The 24,192-nt window shown below is 41.6% G+C and overlaps 1 protein-coding gene across 1 annotated transcript in view; it reads left to right on the plus strand.

Annotated features, from left to right (window-relative positions):
• LOC103801495 (myosin regulatory light chain 2B, cardiac muscle isoform) overlaps positions 1-22,708 on the plus strand; it is a 22,968-nt gene extending 260 nt beyond the window's left edge. Inside the window, exons 2-7 of the mRNA XM_009073910.1 lie at positions 7,594-7,680; positions 10,388-10,463; positions 11,849-11,953; positions 15,407-15,485; positions 21,360-21,408; positions 22,177-22,708. Of these exons, the coding sequence (XP_009072158.1) occupies positions 7,594-7,680; positions 10,388-10,463; positions 11,849-11,953; positions 15,407-15,485; positions 21,360-21,408; positions 22,177-22,275 (495 nt within the window). The 3' untranslated portion in view covers positions 22,276-22,708. The remainder of the gene's footprint in view (positions 1-7,593; positions 7,681-10,387; positions 10,464-11,848; positions 11,954-15,406; positions 15,486-21,359; positions 21,409-22,176) is intronic.
• Positions 22,709-24,192: the final 1,484 nt, after the last annotated feature.

The raw sequence follows: 24,192 nt of genomic DNA on the forward strand, positions 1-24,192 counted from the left end.
ATCTTAGTATCACATCCAGAAGGAAGATACATCCCTCTAGCGAGCTGTGAAATTCCAAGGACTTCTCTGCATGTGTTTAACAAATGAGGAAGGCAGAGAACATAGAGGCACTTGCTGAAGAGAAGAACTTGTTCATCTCTGTCCCAGCCTAACACACTAAGGCAGCAGTGCCTGGCATGGCTGGTGTGTGCCAGTGCTGTGGTGTGATGGGGAGTGAGGGAAAGGAATACCTCTGGAATGGACTGTATTGCTCTTGTGACTGTGGGGAGAAGTAGGAACTACTGCAGAAATTCCTGTGTCTTGTCTTTGCCCTGTTCTCTGTTGGCTTTTAGCTCTGGGACTCCAGCAGCCACCTCTGCACCAAAGGTGCACTAGATGTGATTCCCAGGAGCAAAGAAGAACTCCTGCCTTAGGAACAGTGGACAGATTGGGCAGATCCTTGTCTTCTGCAAATTTGCAGGAATGGTTGCAACAACACTGAAAAAAAATAGCCAGTGATTTTCTCTTTCCTTATTTTCCCCCTTTTTGCAGATCCTATTTAGATTGTCTTAAAGTACTGCTGCCCAGTAGCTCCCTGGAGCTATGGAATATTCGATTGTGGAGGACATCAGAGAGAGAGTTGTATATGAAAAGCTTTCTCAAAGCTTTGCTTAAACTTGATCCCATTTAAGCAGGTGATGAATGTGATCCACGTGTTGTTCTGAGCAGCACAAAACCACAAAGTCATTTCTAAAATCCATGCACAAAACTAGGTTCCAGTTTCAACCAGTACCAGCCCAGTGTCGATGCTTCACACTAATCTTGTTCTTCACCACAGTTTGAGAAGTGAGCATTGCCTGGTGCTGATTATGCTTCTTCAGTTGTGGATTTACAGGTTTCCCTTTAATCAGCCTCACTAAAGTCTAAACCAGCCCTTTCACAGGGTGGGGGCCAGTGCTGGGTCTTAGCTTTTTTTTTTCCCCTTCTTTTTCTTCCCAATTTTATTTCTCAGGGTTTTTTTCCTTCCTTTTAGTTCAATGACACACCAACACTCATTGATGTCTGAAGATATTTCAGGACATTCTGTGATGAAATGCTTAAGTTAGGAGATGTGAAAATATAGTGAGAGACTAGTCTGTCTCCTCGCTCCCAGTTCAACTGCTGATTCTCTGTGGTGGTTCTTTTCATTGTGCCTTTTGTTTTGGGAAAATATCTTCTGAGGTACCTTACTATACAGGGACACATGAAACAGATTTAAAATGGGAAGAAAAAAATAGCCTTAATGAAAGAAAGCTGAAGAATATCTTTACATAAGGAAGTGATCATTTTTTATTAATCAGAGGGAAATGTATATGTAATTATGCTAGATGAACTCTGTGGGGAGGTTTTTTTCTCTCTTTATGATGTCTTAAGGGATTTATAAATATTACAGAGGTTTTATAGCATCATAATATTTCAGATGTGCAGTAAAGCTACTTTCAAAGGATTAGTGCAGACAAAGCAGCATAGTAAAAAATAATTACAAGTCAGCCAGTGCTACTAGGCTCTGACATCCAGGGCTGATGAGAGTGAGAGAGGCAGGGTTCAGGGAGATAATTTTTCTAACAAGAGCAGACCACACAAGTGCTGTGGAATGGAGTTCTGAGAGCTGTCTACGTCTCTCCGTTAATTCCAGGGAATTTGGGGCGAGTTGGGTCTGTGGTGTCTCCCCACGTGCCCTGTGCTGATGCAGAGAAGGAAGGCAAGAAGGCAGAAAGAAGGAAGCCTTTTTCTTATTCCCCAAGCATTCCTGTGTTTATTCAGTTCAAGTGACACCTTGTAGCAAATTCTGTATGCTGAAGGGAACTGCATAGCCAAAAATAGATTGCATTCTGATCAAATGTGCTTTGCAGGCTGCTTAACTGTCTGGAATGTACCACCTGTACAGAAACAGGCACTGACCACAGCACAGCAAGGCTGGAAAGTGTCTCTGTGCATCTGCACATGTGTGTGTGTCTGTGAGCAGAGAGCCCTGTGTGTGCAGAGAGGGATTGTTTATCTGTTTACATGGAGGAGAAGGACATGTATATGCTAGAGCAGAAAATTTGTTGGGTGGAGAAAGCAGCTGGTGAATGTTGAGTCCTAGAGGTTGAGCAGTCTGTGGTTGGAGAGGTTTATCTGCTGTTCTGAGATAAGTTTGGGGAGATGATAGTGCATTCCCTGTGTGTGTGTCTGTGCAGGGGAAAAAAGGAGACTGTGACTGGGAAGGGGTTTTACGTGGGGCGAAGGAGAATGTTTTAGTGTACAGGAGTGTGAAGAAGGGAGCATGCAGTCCAACAGATTTTTGTACATCGCAGGGATCAAAGGTGTGTGTGTGTCTGTGTGGGTGTGTGGGAGGGTGGGACTACACACAGAATGGAGTGAGGAGAGGGGAGGGATCTGTTTGTGACTGTGGAGCAGGTAATAAAAAGATCTTCTGTTTCTCAGTTGTGATAACGTGAGGTTTATTGGAATGATCTGAGGCTGTTGCCTGTTTGAAATGCAAATTGTGCCCTTAGAGCAGTTTATGTTGCTTACTCCTCTAGACTTTTCCCTCAAAGGTATGCACTTGGGTTGGCCTTGTGCTGCTCACCTGCCATGGAAAGAACCTAAACCAGGCTCAGCAAAGGTGGCTTGTCCAGGATTGTGAAGCAATAACCCACAAAAATCCTTTCTGGTGCTGCAGCAATCCCTTGGCCAGGCCTGAGATGTAGCTTTTGATTCACAAGCTGTATTCAATGATAACAAAAATTCAAAGACAGGAAATGTCAGCACTGAGATCCCAGAGTGGATGAAAAACAAGGAGAGAGTGTGATGGATGAAAAAGTAATAGTAACTGAGAGTTAACATCATACAGTGGATCACAGTAGGGGACAGAATCTGAGCAAAATGATGGATGATTCTGTCTTTTCTGTAGTCACGGACATAGTTGCAGAGGAAGGAAGTACAAAATGTGAAACAGTGCAAAACTGGTAGGATCTTACATCTGCTTTGCCCTGGACTGAATAAACACACAGGGTATAAAACAACAGAATCAGGGTCTTAATAGTGTCCACTGCTGTTTCTCTCTGCAGGGCTCTCTCCAGGAGACCTGCTAATCCACTGGAGTCTTCCCTGGTAAAAAAATTAGAAGAAGACACAATAAGTTGCTGAGTAGGGAAGTGTTTCTGCTTGGGTTTTAACTTTAGTTGCCAGGGATATCATGCTGTGTCCTCTTTAGCTTTTCAGAGTATTTTCTGGCTCTTTTAAGTCACAGTGGACCAAACAAAGAAGTGACCATCCCAAACCAAACCAAAAATGTGGGTTCTGGCAGAGTGCTGCCCATCTCTCCTGACTGCCTATGGAGACATTTGTGCTGTGCAGAAAATGCTGTTACTTCATACTCACTGAAGAGTAGAAGTGTGCACCTGAGCAGTCAGTTATGTGCCTTTGTTTACCTTGCAGCAGCTTCTGGGTTGTCTGCAATATACACTGAGGGCCTGAGAAGGTAAAGTTATGCAATAATCCAGTGTCTCTTCCTTTGTATCTGTGGCTGGAGAGGTCCTGAACCTGCTCTAGCACCAGTCCTTTATGAGTTCATCAGGGTAAATGATGCTTCTTGTTCTGAATGAAAACCTAAGTATTTTCATCTCCTGTCTCCTTTGCATATAGAGATATAAACTATTCCTTGCCTCCTTTTCTTTTAGGTCACCCTGAAATCTGATTTCTTCACTCTGATTCACTTGAACATACATCTCCCATCCACAACATATAAAAGAAATGGATCCCTACTCCTACATCCAGAGAAGTAAAGGCTTCTCATTGTCACACTCATTGTCTCTGCCTACCTTTCCCTGCACATCCTTGTTCTCTCAGACTCCCTGACACAGCCAAAGCCAAAGAGGAGAAATGTAAAGAACCTCAGTGAGGAAAACCCAGCCCAAAGCAAATGCCTGGTACAACAGAGTTTTCTTGGGATCACAGTTTGGTATTGCTCCATTTGTTCGTTTAAATCTATGAAACCAAACCAAAACCTACCAAGCAAAACAAAACAAAAAGACCCTTTAAAATCCAGGCTAATTGAGAGAGTGCTAACACTAGTAAGACAAATGAGTGATACACGACAAGCCTGTGGTTTCTCTTCTAAAGTGAAGTGTTGTTTTCTTCACAATGGGATGATTAATACACTCAGGCAGGAATATTAATAGGCTTGTTCAGTTGTTGCAACATTCTTCCCACTGCTGTGCTATTGAGGCCTCGGAATCCAAGCCCAGGGGACCCTGAGCTCTTCAGTTTCTCATCTGGCACGTTTTGTATGTCAGTCTCACAGCACATGTTGCAATGAGAGCTGCTCTATCTTTGCAAAGTGCAGCTCAGCACACTTTGCCTTTCACGAGTGGGGAAATCAAGGCAGGCAGAAATGATGTGTCAGTCACCCACTTGCTCCTCTGTGGGTCACCTACTGAATCCCTGACAGTTTAGAAGCCATATGTTTGCTCAGTTCTGTATTGCTCTTTTTAATATGCCATTCTTTCAGAGAGATACTCTGGAGGGAGAATCCTGATTCTATTCATTAAAAAATTCTGGAGTGTTTGGAATTGTCAGACAGCAGCACAGACCTATTCCTAGTCTCTTTGAGCTGCCTTTTAAATCAAGTCACCCAGAAAGACAGTGACAATGTACTCTATTCTGTTCCTGATCCACCTACTTATCTCTCAGCCTTTCTCTTCATAGCACCTGCCTACTCACCACTCATGGAAAATCAAGGTGCAATTTCTTTCTGTGATTATGAATTTTCTGGACTTTCAGGGCAGATAAACTACATTCCCAATACTAGAAACTAGTAATTCAAGATGCTTTCTATGTTTGGTGCTAAAACACTTAGCTTGAAACTGGTGTTGGAAGGCCATTCCTGTCTGGCAGCTGTTCATGGCCCCTGTGAAATGTATTGGTGGTCTCAGCCCCATTCCTCAAGTGAGCAGGTCATAAATAGGATCCACAGCCAGAGCTTCAGCAGAAAAACTAAAGATAGATTGAGGGACATGGGCACTGGTCTCCTCTAGCAACCCTGGAGATGACAAACCAGAGGGGAACACTGAACAAATATGCTTGGATGAATTTCTTCTGGTATTTCTGTTAGGTTGACACTACATGATCCTTCAGGACCCTCCCAACCCAAGCCATTCTACTATTCTATGACAGTACAGTAGTTCTTGTTCTTATCACTTGTTTTCAATCTTCTTTGCTTTGAAAAGGACTTCACTAATGCAAAGAAACTTTTGGGTGATTTTCCTGTTGCTGGTCTGTTTCTAATAGATACCGAGTCACAACTTTTGGATTTATCTGATCCTTCCTTACAGCTACAATCCTTGCTTGAAGCCTTACAGCACAGAAAACCCATTAAACTGAGGAATAATGGAGGAATCACCAGTGTTTGGCATGTACAGGAGCTGGACCTCACTGGCCTTCCTTGTGATGATAGTTTAAAAAGATGCAGATGGTTTGCTAGCACAGGGAATATTTATCATCCTGAATATGGCTGTTGGGTTTGGCCACACAGAGCAGACCAAGGGAATGGTAAAGCATGTTTTGTCTTCATAAAGCCCAGTTACATGGGCCCAGGAGAACCAGTTCCACTGCCCCACGTGAGGAGGCTGAACCAGCCCCGTGCCCTGAGGTCCATTCCCCCAGACAGTACATTCCACTGGGCAACATCTGCTTTCTCTTTACCTCAGGGAACAAATACATGTAAATACGTAGGATTGGTCTTAATATTTCCATTCGATCTGGAAGTGTTGAAAACCTCCACCAGGCACCTCATGTTATATGGAAGATTGCCCATTACTGCTCAAAATAACACTTATTTCATGAGTAGGAGGAGGAGGGAACCTGTTTATTCCAAAATCAATATTTCTACATTCATTAAACTTTCCATTTATTAACTTTTTTTTTTTTCCCCATGCCTGCAGTGGCATTCTATCCTTATTTTTATCCTCACTACAAATGCATTTTTCTTTTAATTTCCATTCCTATTTCCAGATTTTAGTGCTTTGCATTAGCTGATTGGAGCTTGACAGGTCTGGAGTGTGGGGATGTGGGTGAGTGTCTTCCATCCCCCTAATTTCCCCCCTCCCATAGCCTGGGATCTAAACGAGGGTGGCTGAGTGCAGAAATCTGCCTGGCAAATTAAATTGATCAGACAATGTATGCTTCAAACAGAGTCAAGTGGGAATATTTCCTTGAGCTGCTCTGCTCCTCAGGATATTTGAAATCAGTATTGAATCTGAACTTTCACAGGCTTTTTTATTTTGATGAAAGGAGACAGTAGAAGTTGCCTTCTGTTTCATGCAGAATAGCCCAAACTAAGTAAGACTAATTTTCCATGACATGAGAACCAGGTGGGACTATGATAATGAAGTTTAAAAGTAAAAATGATAAAGAAAAAAGTAATCTGTCTGGAAGGGAGCTCAAAAGGCAATGCAGCTCATTATCCTGCCCCAAGTAAGGATAATGCTGTGGTTACATCTCTGTAATCCTTAGGAATCACAGATTTTATTCTTTACTGCAGAACAAGAACTGTATTGTCTTAGTCAAGCTGGTTGGGCCCTTATTCAAAGAGATTTAATGAAGTCTAGTTCTGACTGATTTTTAGCAAACATTAGATTCTTAGATATCATTGTAGCTCTTTCCCCAACCTTTCTCTGTCTCAGCCTCCAGACTATGGAATGGTGATAAAAACAGTCCTGCCCTTTTATTTAAGATGACTATCTTGAATATTAAAATAATTTGGGCTAGTAAGGTAATGTAGTGTCATAGGTTGGTGCAAGAATATAGACTGTCCTCCAAGTGTAGATGTTCCTACACAGGTAGGATTAATCTCTTCAGTCACTATTGGTCCACACTGAGCAAACTTCTAAACATTTCTGTGTGAGTAGGAAATGAGATCATTTACCTTCATAGTTCCTTAAGTGAGTCTTCATTCAGGGCCTTATTTTGAATCTGGCTGCCTGTCCCAGTTGGAATTGGGAAGAAGGAGCACCTGTAGGCACTGACTGGAACTGATGGAATTTCTTGAGAACAGCAGGGTGGGAATTTTAGCTTACATCTCCAAGTGACACCATAAGCTTACATCACCCTTCCTGAAGCCCAGAGCTGAGTGTGGAAGGGGAGTAGTCTCCTATATCAAATGGTCTGTATTCCACTGAGGTAGAGGTGACTCTGCCCAAGGACCAGGCAGTTCATTGGGAGAACAAGCAGTGCACAGTGGTGATGTTGAGTCACACTTTGGGTCCCTCACCTTTTTTAAGGCAGCACAATGACAACTTGTCCTTGTTTATCTGACCTGTCAGGCTCCAGGATGGAGCACGGAATGGCAAAAAGCCTCACTGTGAACTCCATCTATTACTAAAGCCTCAGCTTTAATCCCATATATGTGTGTATATATATTCAATCTTTTATATATATATAGGTTTGAATTTAAAACCATGTAATAACAAACACAAGCCTCTTGTGTTACTTGACAGGATGCATTTTACCTTCTCTGGAAGATGGAATTTGTTTTCATGGGTGCTTAACAAACAAAAGAATATATATTTGATCTTCTTATTTGTATTACAGGCTCCCAAAAAGGCAAAGAAGAAGATAGAAGGTGGTTCCAATGTTTTCTCTATGTTTGAACAAACCCAGATCCAGGAGTTCAAAGAGGTTGGGCACTACTCTGCTGTTCTCTATAGTCTCCTGTTATTGCTAATGAATAACATAGGTTTTGTTTGCAATCCTTATTCAATTCTCCATCTGCTTTAATAGAACACACAGTTGTTTTCTGAATCATCCCTGTGGTTTTGGCTGGTATATTGTTTTCCTTGTGTGTTTGTTTGTTCTTTCCTTCATCCTTTCATTCTTTCTTTCCATCTTTCTGTGCCTCACTCACTCCCCTCTTTCAAGCTCTAGACTTATTTGAAAAGCCCCCACAGCCCCTACCCCAAAATGAAGGAAAATTATAATTTCATCCACTTTAGCCCTGATTCAGAAAACACTTGACCTTGTGTTGAAAGTAACATTTGTGTGGTATTTTGAATAAGAATAGTCTTATGTGCTCAAGTATTATCCTGAATAGAGATGCCTTTACTAGGGCTTAAATTTATGGTCTGTTCACAACAGCAACAGCAAATATTCTTCTGTGTCCTTCTAATGCTGTCCACAAACCAGAAATGAAAGCACCAAGAATTCCTCAGCCAACCTTCTCCACAAATGCCAATAAACCAAAACATGCTGAGGTGAACTAAGCATCTTTTAGCTCCTCATGGTATTGCATGCATTGTAGATTCTTGGAGCAGCTACCTATGAGGAAGTTAAATTTGATGGGCTGACATAAAACCTTGAAGCATATTAAAGACAGATAAATAGTTCAATGAGTTTATGCTCCTTTTATGAATGGACATTCTGGAATGTCTGTGAGGACATCACATTCTGCACTGGTTTCTCATTTAAAATTATTTATTTTTTCCCCATTTTTTTTTCTAACTCATATCTCCAAAGCAATTTCCAATGTGATAAACAGCTCCTGTTTAATTTTATGCATGGGGTGTTCCACTCTACTTTCCATGAGGATTCCCACCAGGAAAGCTCAGTGGTGAATGAGACTAAAACCCATGCAAAGGACTGGGAATATGACCCAGCCAAATGAATTGAAACCACTAATCATCTCTCCACAGTTAATGGGAACATGATTAACACTCATCTCCCACCTCTTCTCCATATCCTATGAACATCCAGTTTTATTTTCTCCAAGGATTATTGTCTTAAAATGGACTAACATAAAGAAGAACTGGTCTGAATGCTATATTTGATACTCTAAATAAAATGGGAGCATTTCTAGGAGGATGGTGGCAGAATAATGGCAAAAGCATGAGGCAGTGGAGTGGTTCAGTGAAACCCAAGACCATGTTGTGTCTACAAACTGCATCCTTGGGACAATTATTTCTGAGAAGCTGGCTTTGATCAGAACATTTTAATCTAGAGATTTCAACTGGTTCACCATAAAACTTTTAGCATTCACCAGAAAAATTTCAGCATTGTTATGTTATTTGAAGTTCACCCATTACAACACCTAAGGCTCTTCCTGTCTTCCTTGAGCTTTTTGGGCTCTGATTTGCTCTTCATATTTTCTTCTGTTTTGCCTCCAAATTGTGGGGATCACCATTTAAACCAAATCTTACCCCCAGCAAAGGAGGGAAAGACTCTAAAGAGTTGGGGTTAATTTTTTATAAGGTGATGGTTTGGCAGGTAAATGAAGGATTATGAACTCGCATGGGGCAAGGAGTCACATGGCAAACTGGAATGTGAGCACTGAGGCTTTGTAAAAAGGTGAAGGGGCTTTGTAAGGAGGTAAAACTACATGAAGATATGTGGAGATAATATGTCCATGGGAAGAAGTGCACCCTGTAGAGCAGCAGACTTTAAAACTCTGCAAGGTACTGTAGCTGTATCCTCAGGAGAACACAGTCTTTCATAATGATACTGAAGTAAGAATAATTCCTGGGCATTGTGAAGATACACTCTGATATTGATGTGCCTGTCAGACAGATAAGCAGCTTCAGAGACATGCCTGGTTCCACCAATATTCCCCATAGTATGACCAGGGGAATTTCAGGTCATTAAAAGACAGACAAGCAAATAGGTAAACAGGGAGATGGGCTGTTAGCTGGCTTGGTAAATAATGGTTAGAATACATCTAGTCTGTGTTGGCTGAAAATAAAAAAAGGACTGTTTTTTCCTATTAAAAGTTAAATTTTGCCTGACAAGAGTATTTCAGGTCAACACATCAGGGTCAGTCAGAGCACAGAGTACAGTCTCAAGGATACAAGAATCCTATGAAAACTACATTTCCCTGTACTTTTGAAAATTCAGCTATCTCTATATGATGGATCATTTTAAGGCCCAGAAGGAATTGACTTCAGCTTGATGGCAGAGAGATATCTACAGAAATTAAATGTTTTATGGAATATGATAGCTGCCCAAAGAACGAGGTATGGGGAAGGCACAAACACACAGAGCAAACACTGACTAAATCCTCCCTGACTAAAGCCTCCCTAATTCAAACTTTTATGGGTTAAGGCCTGAATGGCTGGAGCTGCCAGCATTGGCTTCAGCCCAGCTGCACGCTGCACTGAGCATTAATTTAGTCAGAAGAAGTTTGGGTGGGTTCAATTAAGCCCCTTGCCAAGATACAGTAATGTGTTGAAAGTGAGGAAAGTGCACTGATGTGGCATGATGTGGGGGAATCAAAGGAAGTTAAATATTCTCTTTTTCCAGCATGGATATCATACCCCACCTTGGACTGATGTGTGTGATTGTAGCACTGTCCTGTGCAACATGTTAATGGCAATTCATGTTCCTTTTTTCCCCACAGGCTTTTACCATCATGGATCAGAACAGGGATGGCTTTATTGACAAAGCAGACTTGAGAGACACATTTGCTGCACTAGGTAAACTTAAAAGAAATGCAGTTTCAATTTCAAGCACCTAAGAAAAGTTTGTACTAGAATTACAGTGAGGGAAATAAAGAGATACACAGGAGGCAAAAGGAAACCTGTTCAGTTTGACCTTCCTCCTTATGGCAGTTGCTATCTTACTCCATGTCTCCAGCTGGAAAGCCTCCTGAGCAGCCTCTTTGAGAAGTGAAATGAAGATCTGATCCCTCCCCTGCAACTATTTCAGAACAAGCCCACCCAAGCAGGGTCCATGCCAAGCATTTCTGATTTGCCTCTGAAGCCAGACTTCCCAGGCTGCACCTTTTTCATCTAGGAGCCATGCAATATCCTCTGATTAACACTGCTGTCATGGACTAGCTGTCCCTCTGCCCACACAAAAGTAGGAGGACTTTATGTGAGGTTCTGTGATGTTGTGCATTTTTGTGGGGTGAAATGTGCATGTCATGAGATTAGGTGTTGTCCATTCCATGCCAATCGCCATCCTGAGAATATCCAGCAGGTTAGAGCAAATCTTCCCAAGGAAAAGAAAAATTAAAATGCTCATGAACCCAAACCTGGAGTTGTATCCTTGTTGCAACACTTGAGGCTTGAACAGTGATTTGGGACTTTGCCATCTGGATCTTATTAAAAAGAGTTTGATAAGAATCTTTAGAGCTCCCCAGGGTGGAATCAAATGCCAGCAGAGTCAGTGCAAGGAGCAGAAGCTCCTGAACTCTTTATTGTGACAATGAAGTTTGCAAACTTTGGCCTGTAGCTACTGTTACCTTGAAATATTTATTTCTTAAGGCCAAGTTCTGGTATCTTTCCTGTTCAGTGAAGCCCTTCAACACCTATAAAGCACAGTCACAGCAAATTGCCACTCGATTTGAGTAGGGTTGTCAGGGCCTGAATTCTCATCAGTAGGAGTACACAAGGGTGGGGAAGGGGTAGAACTGCACAAGGGTGGGGAAGGGATACAACTACTCAGCACATCCATCTGCCCTCTACTCAGTGAGGTGTCTCAATAAACAGGAGGGCAAAGACTGAGACCTTGGATTCACTTCAGTCACTTTGACCTCTGCTATATTAATATCAGTGGGGTCTGTATTTCACCTGAGGTAAAAAAACCCACCAAAACCCAGTTTATTTGGAAGTGCTCCTTCTCTGGTCCACTGTTGGCCATGTCTGTATTATTTATCCTTCTTACTCTCTCAGTCACCCTTTGATCTCAGAGCCAGCTCTGCCAATTTCTTTTACACTGGGGTATTCGAGACTTGTGTTCTACCATGTTATTAGCAAAGTTGCACAGAGCCCTGAGCTCCCCAGTGGGAGGAGATGAATGGGAATCGTTTTTTGAAACACAATTTGTGATTTATTATGAAAAATGATCTCTGCTGCAGGTCGTCTGAATGTCAAGAATGAAGAGCTTGAAGACATGGTGAAGGAGGCGCCAGGTCCTATTAACTTCACTGTCTTCCTTACTATGTTTGGGGAAAAGCTGAAAGGTAAGTACCTCTGGGGGATTGGAGAGGTATCTGTCAAAGATCCTCAGCACTGAAATATCTCAGCACCTTGCAAATTATAATAATGTATCCACAGAACAATGCTTAAAGGCAAGGAGTGATCTCCATTTTTGCAGACAGAGCTGAAGCATGAAAGGCTAAGGGACTGTCCAGAGGACAATTCAAAGGTGTGATTTCAGCTTACATAAGCTAACATGAAAGTGGTAAGCTGAGGTCCAGAAAGAAATGAAATCACAGCAGCCTGGAGCACAGTGCTGGGGAGGTGTTCAGTCAGTAGGTTCCTAGGTTGCAGTCAGTTGCTCATGCTGTAGTGGCAACACACCCAGTGTTAGCTGCTTTTAAAGTGTTTTAAGCATTTCTACAAAAAAACTTCCTATACCTTTTGGCTCATCAAGCAAACATGACCTCTGCATCCTCCTTGCATTTACAGGGCATGGAGGGGAACGTGGACTTGCCTCATTTTCTGTATTCGTTGTAACCCAGTGGCCCAGCCTTGGTGTCACTTGAGGTCAGTTGTTGTGCCTTTAGATGAAGATTTCATCTTACTGGAATGAATAAATTGAAATAATTAAATCTCAGTGGATTTCCAATGATAAGGGAGAGGGATTTCACCATCACCACAGAATAGCTCAGGATCACTGTGGGGAGGTCAGAAAATGTGGGTGCTAAATTTGTTGTGGAGGCTAGTTTAGTCATCTCTCTTCTGCTAATGGCTGAAAACTGCAAGAGAGAGAGTGTGAGGCCACGAGAAACCTCCAGTCATCTTCTTACATGCATTAGAGAAAGGTGAAAGCCTTGACCTTCAAAGCAAGGCTGATCTTAGCCAAGCACATTCCAGGAGTTTGTTAAAGTAACTAATGAACAGAAAAATGGAAAAATCTTATCCTGTCTTCTTAAAAGCATTTATGATATTGTTGCTGGACTCTGGCTTTACTTTGCTGAGTACAATTCCAGTGAAGGGCTTTCTACACTTGGAATAGGAAAGACAGAGGTCAGAAAGAAAGTATTCATGTAGTTAGTCTTCAAAGAAATACACTAGTGCTAGGGAGAGCAGATGTCTGGGAAGCACAGGAGGTGATGGAGACTGACACCAAGGATGGGATTTTGTTATCCTGACATCAGTCTGTTCTGATCACATGGTGCCTCCACCTTTACATTCCAGATATCATCTTGCAGAGTTGGTAGTGCCCTCCTCCATAATCTTCCTTCTGGGATATGTGACTATTGCTTGTGTGGTGCCCTGCTGCCCATTCTATTCGTGGGGATCACACAGAGCATGGAAATGAGCTCTTCTTCCTTTCTCCTCTTCCCTCTTGTCCTTTCTGATTGCCAAAGCTGGCAAAGAGTCTGGCCCTGCCAATCACATGGCCCAAAACCAGAGCCAGCACAGGAAGGTGAATGGCAAAGCATAACCCTCTTGTCTGCAGGTTTCCTGTTGGCTACTAGCAGAGGAGGAGGGTTTTTTAATTTCCATTTGGTGAAGGGAAAATCACAGCTGTGCTTGTCATGCCCTTCTGGTTGGGTTTGTCATGCAAAGGAAGCAGAGCCAAAAGACTGCGCATTCCCAATCAAAACTAATTGGGATGAAGAGCCTTTGTAGTGCAATTAGAAAGGGAGAAAGGGCTAGAGGAAGTGGATATGGCAATTTTGCAACACTCTTTATTAGCTAAGTACCACTCAGAGAATTTGGTGAAAGGTGCTTTCTAAGTAAAATTTGTTGTGCTATAATTGATTTCTGTCATAAAGGGGAAGCTGGGATTTTCAGGATGAGCTTTAGCTTTGTATGTTGAGATTATGATGCCAGATGAACAGCTAACAAAACTCGGTTTATGTTAATGCCAACCACATGGAGCTGTTTCTACAGGGAGCCAGAATAATACAATTTGTACAGAAAACAGAGATGCAGCACATCAAAGAAACCACTTTATTTACCAGCTAATCAATAAAGAATGCCTGCTGCATTGCTTCTCTTCAAAGCCAAAGTCCAAGGATATGACAGAGTAGAAAATGTAAAACACAGTAAGGAAAAAAAATCCCCCCCACAGTGGTGACTACTTAAAATGCAGAACCTCTCCTTGGAGCTGGGGGACATTTCTCTTCCTGGGACAATCAAAACACTCATTAAACACCAATGCTCTTTGTATTGATCATAGATTCATTGCAGTTTGAATACATTGCCTACAGCTTGGCAAAAAAATTATACATGGCCAGTGTGTGACAAGAGGAGGCCACATAGCCTGAGGTTTGTTCACTATTATATCCACTAAGATACTGCTAATCCTTGTGAAAGCTTTTAGACAAAGAAAACTCAGAAGGCATCGGAGGGGTTTGTAGTCACTAGAGCAGGGAACCTTGGCTGGGTTCTTTCTCTGCCAAACTTTGAAACAAACTTGTGTTATACCCTTTTCTCAACTCTCTTTCAATATTTTAGCATACCAAGTAGCTTCATTTGTCCATGGGTTGGGTTACCTGCTTGTAAATTTAGTTTCCTACTGTTATAAAGATTTGTCTTATTATACACTGCTGTGATATTTTGAAACATTGAGGAATAGTCAGAAACAGAGTCCGTGGTGTATCCTTTGGAGTGGTTTGAAACTGTCTGTGAATGTACTCAGAATCTGCAGTATTAGAGTGGTCAGAAACCTCAGCCAAGATTAAGGCACTGTGAAAACGAGTCCTGACCCAAATATTTTCCAGTCTAAATAGATAGGATAGATAACATAGGGAAGAAAAGAAAGACTATTACTATCATTTTACTGCTGGGAACAGAGGGGTAGGGAAATGAAAGTCAGACCATAAGTCTGTGGCCCAGCTAAGAGCAGGAGCATAATCTTGGAGTCATAGCCTAGTGCTTTAAACCACCCTGTTTCTGTAAGTCACACTTAATGAAGAGATACTTAAGGGGAAGTGCACTACAGGACCTAAGTGCAGATCACCATTTCACATTGATCATCCTGTTTCCATTGCATTCCATTGACATTTGGATTTTATGATGAGCTCCATTTCCTTCAGTGAGGGAAATAACCTCTTCTCTATAGAGCGAAGAACAAGTCACATCAAAAAGTGTTTTTACAAGGAATGTACAGTACAAGATTAAAGGAAGCCAGTGAGGGAAACAGTTTGTTATATTTTCATTTCTGAAAGCCACTAATCCTCTGGGTACTGATATTGGAGACTAGTTCCTGGAAGTTTTCTCTCCTGCAGACATAGAATAGATATGAGTTATTATTTTTAAGCTTCTGAGCACTGAACTATTCACCTCTATTGTTTATCTGACATGACAAATGCTGCTGACTTAAGGAACCTTTGTCTTCCAACCCACAACTGCAGAATTCTCCATTTTGCACTGTTTTCAAGTGAATGCAATTACTTAGCAAGTATTCAGCAGCTAGAGAAATACATCCAGCCTTCTAAATTCTCTTTCATTAATTTTAGGCACGGACCCAGAAGAAACCATTCTGAATGCTTTTAAGATTTTCGACCCAGAAGGAAAAGGCCGTATAAAAGCAGACTAGTAAGTTGATTTCAAACCCTTTAAAAGAATAACAACAACAATAATAATTGCACAGTTTTAAAGAAGTGCTTAAAAGCTCTATTTTTCACAGTGTTTTAAGAGACAGAGCAACTGTCAAGCAGAGAAACATTTAGTTTTGTAAGGCAGAGTTAAAAGACCGAGCTATTGTATGAATGTATTTGTACACCAAAAAGAGATGTTATTGTCTTCAGACATTGCAAGAGGCAACGGAAATATAATCACATGTAGGCCATTAGATAGCCTTTTTTTTTGAAGGCCTGGATATAAATCACCACATGACTCTTTGTAGATTAGCTCCATATGTAAAATTAAAGGGAATGTCTGGTGTCTAACTCTCAGAGTGCTCGGCTGGAATGGGATTGCTACTCCCCTCTGCAAAAAAGTGATCAATTTAATTAACTCTGGGACAAGGCTTTAGTGCAGGACATTTTCCTTTTTATGTGTTTATCATTTGAGCCTTCTGCTTCTAGACAATAATTTGCTGTGAAATTCCCCTAGATATGGTAGGAGCCAAACCAAGTAATACTATTAATAATCTGGCAATTATTGTCAATCTGGCTATTTTTTAAATAAGGAGGCAGGGCCTAATTTGTATTCATAACCTGTGGCACCAACAAAGCAATTTGAAAGGACTTGAAGTGCTAATTGCACAAATGGAGACCCTCATTGCACTGCCAGAATGGTGTAAGCAGGTCTTCAGGTAAATGAGATAAAGGATCACAGATCAGGGCAGTGGATGAGGAGTTCTCACCTATGAGAGAAACCATTGAATCATAGAATTTAAGGGTTGGAATGGACCTTGCAGATCATCTAGGCCAACCACTTTGCCATGGGCAGGTACACTACCTCACTAGATCAGGTTGCTCAAGGTTCATCCAACCTGGCCTTGAACACTGCCAGGGCTGGGGCAGCCACAGCCTCCCTGGGCAACCTGTGCCAGTGTCTCACCACCCTCACAGGAAAAACTTTTTTCTCACATCCAACCTAGACTTTCCCTCCTTCAGTTTGAACCCATTACCCCTTGTCCTATCTTTGCAGTTCCTAACACAGAGTCCCTCTCTGGCTCCTTGTAGGCCCTTCAGATATTGAAAAGTTGCTCTGAGGTCTCCACACAGTCTTCTCTTCTCCAGGCTGAACAGCCCCATCTCCCTCAGCCTGTCCTCACAGGGGAAATGCTCCAGTCCTCTTAGCAACTTTGTGGCCCTTCTCTGGACTTGCTCTAACAATTCCATGTCCTTATGTTGAGGACACCAGAATTCTTTTATATACCTAGGTTTATACATATGCTTAAACTTCATGGTGAATTTGGAGTCCATACTTTTGCTGCAGCATCCATTTCAGATAAGTTTTATAAAGCCTGACATGTATGAGAAAGTTATTAGGGAACCCTGAGTTACTAAGCTGTATTTGCATCAATTAATTCTGCTAATGTTCTGATAAGGTAAAAGAAAACTAAACCTCTGACCAGAACCTCTAAGATGGAGATTTCCATGCCATCATCTACAATTACTGATGTCTCATGAAAGTTAGTTGAAAATATAAAATCCATATAGAATATTTCTGTTGTTTATCAATACACTTTTCTATGACAGTGTCCCAGTGGGGCTGAGAGTCATGAGATGGTGTGAAATAAGCAAAATAAAATCAAGGAAAGTCTTTTCACTGAGAACTTCCAAATTAATTAAAACATGAGTCTACGTAGCAAAAAATGAGAAGGAAGAGAGGGTTAACAAGAGTCCTGATTGTTGAGGAGTTAACATTATCCAAGCAGCTTGGGAAGAGCAGTCAGAGAAAGATATCAGAAGTGACTCAAAGAATCAGAATAAATGTAGCCAAACAGGCCAGATCACACGGTAGTGAAATCACAACCGTGAAATAAGAACTTCTGATAATACAACTCCATGAAATGTTATATTTCCCACCACTATCTGTAACAATATACTGCATATCAAATCTGCAGCTTGCCACCCTGTGTCCAGTTCTGCATTCCTTGGATGCTGGAAGCCAGTTGGAGTTTGGGGCAAATTAGGAATGCAGTATCACACTCCAAAATCAAGATGAGAGAGAAATCCTTGTATTTTTCCTTGATGGAAAAGGTCAACCTTATCCCCACCCCCACTGCACTGCTAACATTAGACAATTGTTTTAGTTCATCACCACAACAGAGCATAATGTTTACTTATTAGACCCGAGGGTAATGTTGATCATTACAGAGCAAACCATTAAATCAATTCCGTGAATGTCTTTGCGGTTTAACTTCTATTCATATGCTTCCAAAATTTAGACATTTGAAGGTTTTGAAATCATTTTTCTGTTGGTTCATGCAGCTATTTCAATATGACAGTTTATGTTAATAAATAATATTTCTCCATGTTAAAAATCCTGGAATGTTTCTCTCCCAAACCAGCCATGTTGACCTTTGAATCAGAACTTCTTTTCATGTTCATGGAGTTAACATCCTTCTGGGGATTTTTATGTCTCTTCCCTCTGCGTATTTTCACCTCTAGTCTGGAAATGACTCACTTAGTCCATCTGATGGTAGCTGGGATGGAGTCTTCTAACCTTTCCAGAAGCTCCAGGAGTTTATAACTTAATTCCAAATTCAATGACAGACTTTGTTTGTCTGCATCATTATACCACACATAAAACCCTTCCTACAGCATGATGTCAAAAAGAGAAAATGCTTTCGGTCACATTCTCAGCTGGTGTAAACTGGCACAGTGTTTGGAAAGGTTGGATGATTCGGTCCCAAATGCCATCCACTGGACAAAGTGAGTCAGCCAACACCAACATTGCCTAATGCTGATGCCAACAAAACTTTTCAGATTTGGATCAGATGAAAATGGTCCTGGGGAGTTTACATGCAACTGAAACTTTGGAGGTCTGTTTGGCTGAGCTAGTGATGTGTCTCAGCATAGCTGTAGAGCTCTGCTCATTTCACCTCACCTGTTTTCCTCCAAGAGGGCAAATCCAGTGGAAAACCAAAATGTCCCAAAGATTTCAAAGATAATTTCAAAAGAGGCTTTGAAAACATAAGAATGCAACAAGGTATTTGTAACTGTAGAAAAAAACTACAGTCAGGACAAGAGATAACATTTAGACTCCTACGTCATGGCAAATGGATATTCATTTTTGCCCAGAAAATTTTGGGTTTGGTTTGGTTTTGGGGGTATTTTTTTGGCAAGCAAAGAGTCTTTAAAAAGAAAGTAAGATACACAAAGTAAAAAGTGCATAATTTCTGGCCATGGAAATTGTGAGTGTTTGTTTCCCTATAAAATAAATAATGGAAAATGTGCATAGATCCTTTACTCAGTCCTTCTTCCTTATGTGTGTGCCAGAGCCTACTGGGCTGTGCATCAGGGGATTATAATTAGAGAGTTGATCTTTTCTTTTCCCCTAAATACTTTAAGGATGTGAATAGAAGACAGACAGTGCCCAGATCTCTTTTTATTTCAGTCCTGTTTGCAATGAAGTTTATTTGTGACTCCCGACAAATTTGCTGTGTTTCCTTCTATTCACCAAGCTCCTTCCTGGATCACACTTCCTATTTACATTTGCTAATGCTGTTTGTCCCTGTGCACATATATCCAATAATCAATCTGTGCTGATGGGAGTGAGCTCTCTGCTCTTACACCCACTGTTCACTTGAGTATTCAGCTTCAGAAATGGAGCCTCATCCCAAATGGGCAGGGGAACAAACCCAAACGCAAGTTGAGAGAGAGAAAGAGGTGAAGAAACTTTGCTAAGTAAAGAGAATGGTACAGTAATGCAGGAAAAATATAAACAATAGCTTAAGCTCTGTCTGTGTCTTCATAGAATCAACCTGGTTGGAAGCGACCTCCAAGATCATCAAGTCCAACCCTACCGTGGTTACTAGCCCATGGCACTAAGTGCCACATCCAGGCTCAGCTTGAAAACCTCCAGGGATGGTGAATCCTCCACCTCCCTGGGCAGCACATTCGAATGTCTGATCACTCTCTCTGTAAAAAAACCTCTTCCTAATATCCAACCTAACCCTACTCTGATAGAGCTTGAGTCTGTGCCCTCTTGTCCTGCTGCTGGTTGCCTGGGAGAAGAGACCACCCCCCCCCTGACTCCAACCTCCTGTCAGGGAGTTGTAGAAGGTGATAAGGTCTCCCCTGAGCCTCCTCTTCTCCAGGCTGAACACCCCCAGCTCCCTCAGCCTCTCCTCATAGCACTTTCCCCAAACTTGTATGGATATTTTCACTCTTGTCCTTGTGGATAAGATCCTTATTCATTACTCAGAAACTTCTTTTTCAGTTTTCCCTTTGTGGCCTTCCCAATGAGCACTTCCTACCAGCAAGAGCTGCAGACATGTGTGTGTCACTGGTGCAACATGGGATGAGCCTTTGGTGTAGCCTTTTCCTGGAAAAAGAGAATGTGTGTCAGAGCTATGAGGAAGTTCTGTTGTAGCTTTGCCACCTAAACTACAGTTTTCTCTGGGTGACTTTTCTCATTTGAGATGAACAGTGTACAGGAGCAGGAAAGGAACATTTACTATTTCACCTGTACATCTACATCCAGAGTGGGTGAATTTTGCTCCTCTGGAAATGTTCCTGTGCAGACATGATTTCTATTATAAACACTTAGTTTTAAATATTCCCTTTTAAAAGAAGAAGTAAACGCTCCCCTTAAAAAGCACAAAGAGTTGCTTCCAGAAGGGCTGTTGCTCTCACTCCCCCACAACAAATTCCTCAAAAAAGCAGCCTTTTTTCTCAAATCTACAAACCAAACCAGATTTCTATACTTGTTTTGGCTTTTGCTTTCGTGCAACAGATTGCTCATCTGTTCCCACAGCTTTACAGTTTGCTTTACTCATCTAGGAAAACTTCTGATAGTGTATAAATACCTTTGGTAGTAACAAAAGGAGACAACTCTGCCTCTTCAGCATGGATGCAAACTCCATGAGATTAATACAGGGATTCTTCTACAGGAAGGGGAAATTATTGGTGCAAGTGAAAGGGATGTTTATGTGATACAGGTGAGTTCATGCTGGTGGATGTTCTGGCACATGGTGCACTTGGTGCCCTGAGCACATGAGTGACTGGGTGAGATATAAAGACGTTTTCTTCAAAGGGGTTAGACTAGGAGCAGAAATCATTTCTCCTGCCTTCTCTATTTACCTGTGAACTTAGGTAAAAAACATTACATGCTCGACAGCCTTCCCACAATGGGTTTGAAAACAGAGGGTAAATCAGCTGAGAGGCTGCCCCAAAAATATTCTCTTTGATGTAATTGCATCAGATGCAGATTGTGTGTGGGATAAGCTCCTTGTTACAGTGCTGTAACTCCAGATCAAGACAGTGTACCGTGAAATACAACAGGTCTCATGCAGTTTCACAGCCTCCTCTGGGAATGACTGCATGCAAATAAAGGGATTCTCAGATGATGATTCGGAATAGCTGTTGGAGTTCTCTTTCAAGTCCTCTTTCTCATTTCATGCTCTGTTCCTTTCATCCTCAGATTTTACAGAAAATATTCTCTCTTTCGGTTTTGTTAAGCGATCCAAACTTTAAACAGCAAGTGAGAAAAACCTACCATTTTAGGTGAAGATAAGCATACAAAATTGCTGTATTTCAATTAGAGTAATAACCTTAAACGATTTTAAACCTCTATAAAATGTCACAAAAGCACACTAAGTTGGCAGAGCGAGGCATTGACACTGATGGGTGCCCACAGAAAATCTCTTACAATATCATGTAAGGATTAACAGCTCTAATTTATGCGGTCACACAGATTTCCTTTCATGCAACTTCAGGAGGGATCTTGCCATCTGAATTGTCATGTGCCATTATCACCCTTTAATCAGGTTATTTCATTTTACTTGAACAGCATCAAAGAAATGCTGATGACACAGGCAGATCGCTTCAGTCAAGAAGAGGTAAGGAACTTCTTCTTTATTCAAAGCAGGAATCTATCTCTGGCTCCTCTTCAGCAATAAGTCTTTGCCCCTCTTTAAATGCATGAATTCAGCTGAAATCCAGACTGAGGGAAGGTTGATGCCAGCTCTAGCAATTAGAAACTATTCAGAGCATCTCTACTGAAGAGTTCCATGGCTAAATCAAAGTCAAGCAGATTCTTTGGCCTTCCATCCAAGTGTAAGCATGGCCTATCTCTTGCTGTTCTTTCCTATGGTGAGATGGACAATGGATTTGCTCAGGTTGGGTGGGGACTGTGCTCTGGTTTCCATTTCTGTGACTTATTTGGTTTGAAATCTGAAATGAGTTCTGAAATGAGGTACTGACTGTGGTTTGTGTGAGACTGAACATGGATTCTGCTGGCTGGGACGAATTTAGAGGGACTTTATTTTCAGAAGAGGAGGTTGAGTGGCATTGGTTTGTGGCAAGAACAAAGTAGACAGTGTGTTCTAGTCAGAACAGCAGAATGGACTGTACATTTCTTGACCAGGCCTTCCCTGGATTTCAAGGAGAGCTCTTTTTGCCAGGCAACTTGTTTGGACTCCATCAGGACTTTATTAACTAGTTGTGTTCTAATTCCTATTTCAATTTTACTGAAGCTAAGGAAAAATTTTCCACAGTTTAACAGATCAAGGTAGCAGAGAGCTGACCTGGGGTGAAAATGAAGAGCTGTACAAGTTGCTGTGCCACAGTCCTGCCTTTGTAACACTTATCTCCTGTTTGCTTGGCAGATCAACCAGATGTTTGCTGCTTTCCCTCCAGATGTCTCTGGTAACCTTGACTATAAGAACCTCTGTTATGTTATCACCCATGGGGAGGAGAAAGACTAAGAGCAAAGAGATGACTTCTCCTGTGATAATGCACCAAGTTCTTTCATAATGCATTTGTGTGCAAGACAAAGGGCTGAACATCCAGTATGTGAAACCATATGGTCATCAGAAGAGAACCAATAAAACAATTGAAATTAGATTAAAGTTATTTAATGCTCCTGTTTCTATAAAAGATCAAAACACCAATTTTGTGATTCTTTTTCCCCCATCTATTTTTCTTTTTCCTGTCAGTGGTTTGAAATGGAATTTGCTTGATGAACTGGTCCTTCTGTGATTTATTGACAATCCTAATGTTCACCAGATGGTCCACTGGGCACTGCAGCTTTGCTTAACCTCTTGTCTTTTATACATAAGCTCCATGTATTAATTGAGAAATCCTCTAACTTATTGCACCAGGAAGAGTATTTCATAAATAGAATTATTTTCCATTTCACAGCCTCTAGCAATGAAAGTGTAAATAAAACAATCTTAAGCTCTTCTGAATATGCAATATATCCTCTCCCTCTCAGCAATGTGGCCAGTTTCATAAACCACTTGACTCATTTGCTTTGGTGCAAAGGAACAGAAATAGTGGAATATTGGCTATTTTTTTCTCATAGTAAAATTTAATTGGGTGCACTTAGAAATCAGGAGTAATGAATTTCCCCTTCAGAGGTACCTTTATTATGTGTAGGAGGTTGTCCTTGAAACAACACCTGGTCTTTCACCTGTTGGCCATTATCCTTGTGCTAGAGGTGAGGCACACATTGGAAGGATGTGTTTGGCCAAATATGATCAAGTCTGGGGTCAAAGAGAAGAATCCAGGAGCTGTAGCCCAGGGTGACACGTGAAGGCAAGGCTACCTATCACTTTGACAATCCAAGGTCAGCCCAGTTTCTAAAATGGGCTACAATTTCTTGTGTTTAGACTTCTAGGAACTGGACATATTCTGCCTATGTGGAATATTACAAGAACACTTCCTGCGTGGGAGTCAGGAGGATGTTGCAGCCAAAGCCAAACAAGCTTCTGCTGTTTTAACAGCTAATGAAAATGCTTTCCTTGTGCATCAGTGTTGCTGGCACCACAGTCCCACAGACACTGACAGGAAGCAACAAGCCACTTATTTACTCTTTCCATCTTAGTCTTTGTAGCAAGAGAACCTCAGGGCAATAGTCAAATTCTGCCCTCATCAGGACAGGCAGAAATTCCATGAAGAAGCTTTAACATCTCCATGACTTAGGGATGTGACATTCATCCCCATCTGAGTTTTCTGTTATTCCAGCAGCTGTGCATTCAGTGCACTTCAGGAATACAGAACACAGGAGTGAGAAGGCTTTTAGCAGACAAAAAGGTGGTGAACTAAATCTCAGCCCTGTGTGCAGAAGCATTGTGCATTTTCCTGTACCAGCAATGTTTTTCTAATATAAGCTGGTTCCCAGTTGTATCTACTAGTAATTATCAGCTCTACAAATATTAGTGGACACAGCTAGAAGCAACGTTTAGCCTTTTCTTGCAAGAATCTTGCTGCAGATGTGGAGAGGCCTTTAGCACTTCTTGCCACATGTTCCTATAACATTTGAAGCAATGCATGGTCACCCAGACCTGTCCCTCCTAACACAGTGTGCAGATTGACTGGGCTTTGGGGACCAGTAAAACTTCATGCAATGCAAGAGCTTCCATGACCTCTTCTTCCACCTCATGGCTTACTCACCAGAAGCTGAGCTTTCCTGCACAAGCCCAGTTCTTACTGCTGTTTCACACAATGGCTCTTTTCTCCCCAGAATGTTTTTCTTCACAGGTCCATGACTATTGCTTGCAGGATGGGGCTGTAGATCAGCAATGGGAGGTCATGAAGGTAGTGGATTTTTGGTGGCACATCAGGGAAGATGATTTATGAGCTTCTGCTTTAGGCTCTTATGCAGGCCCAAAGCAGTGACA

The sequence above is a fragment of the Acanthisitta chloris genome, unplaced genomic scaffold (assembly GCF_000695815.1).
Source record: "Acanthisitta chloris isolate BGI_N310 unplaced genomic scaffold, ASM69581v1 scaffold9714, whole genome shotgun sequence".
Taxonomy (NCBI): domain Eukaryota; kingdom Metazoa; phylum Chordata; class Aves; order Passeriformes; family Acanthisittidae; genus Acanthisitta; species Acanthisitta chloris.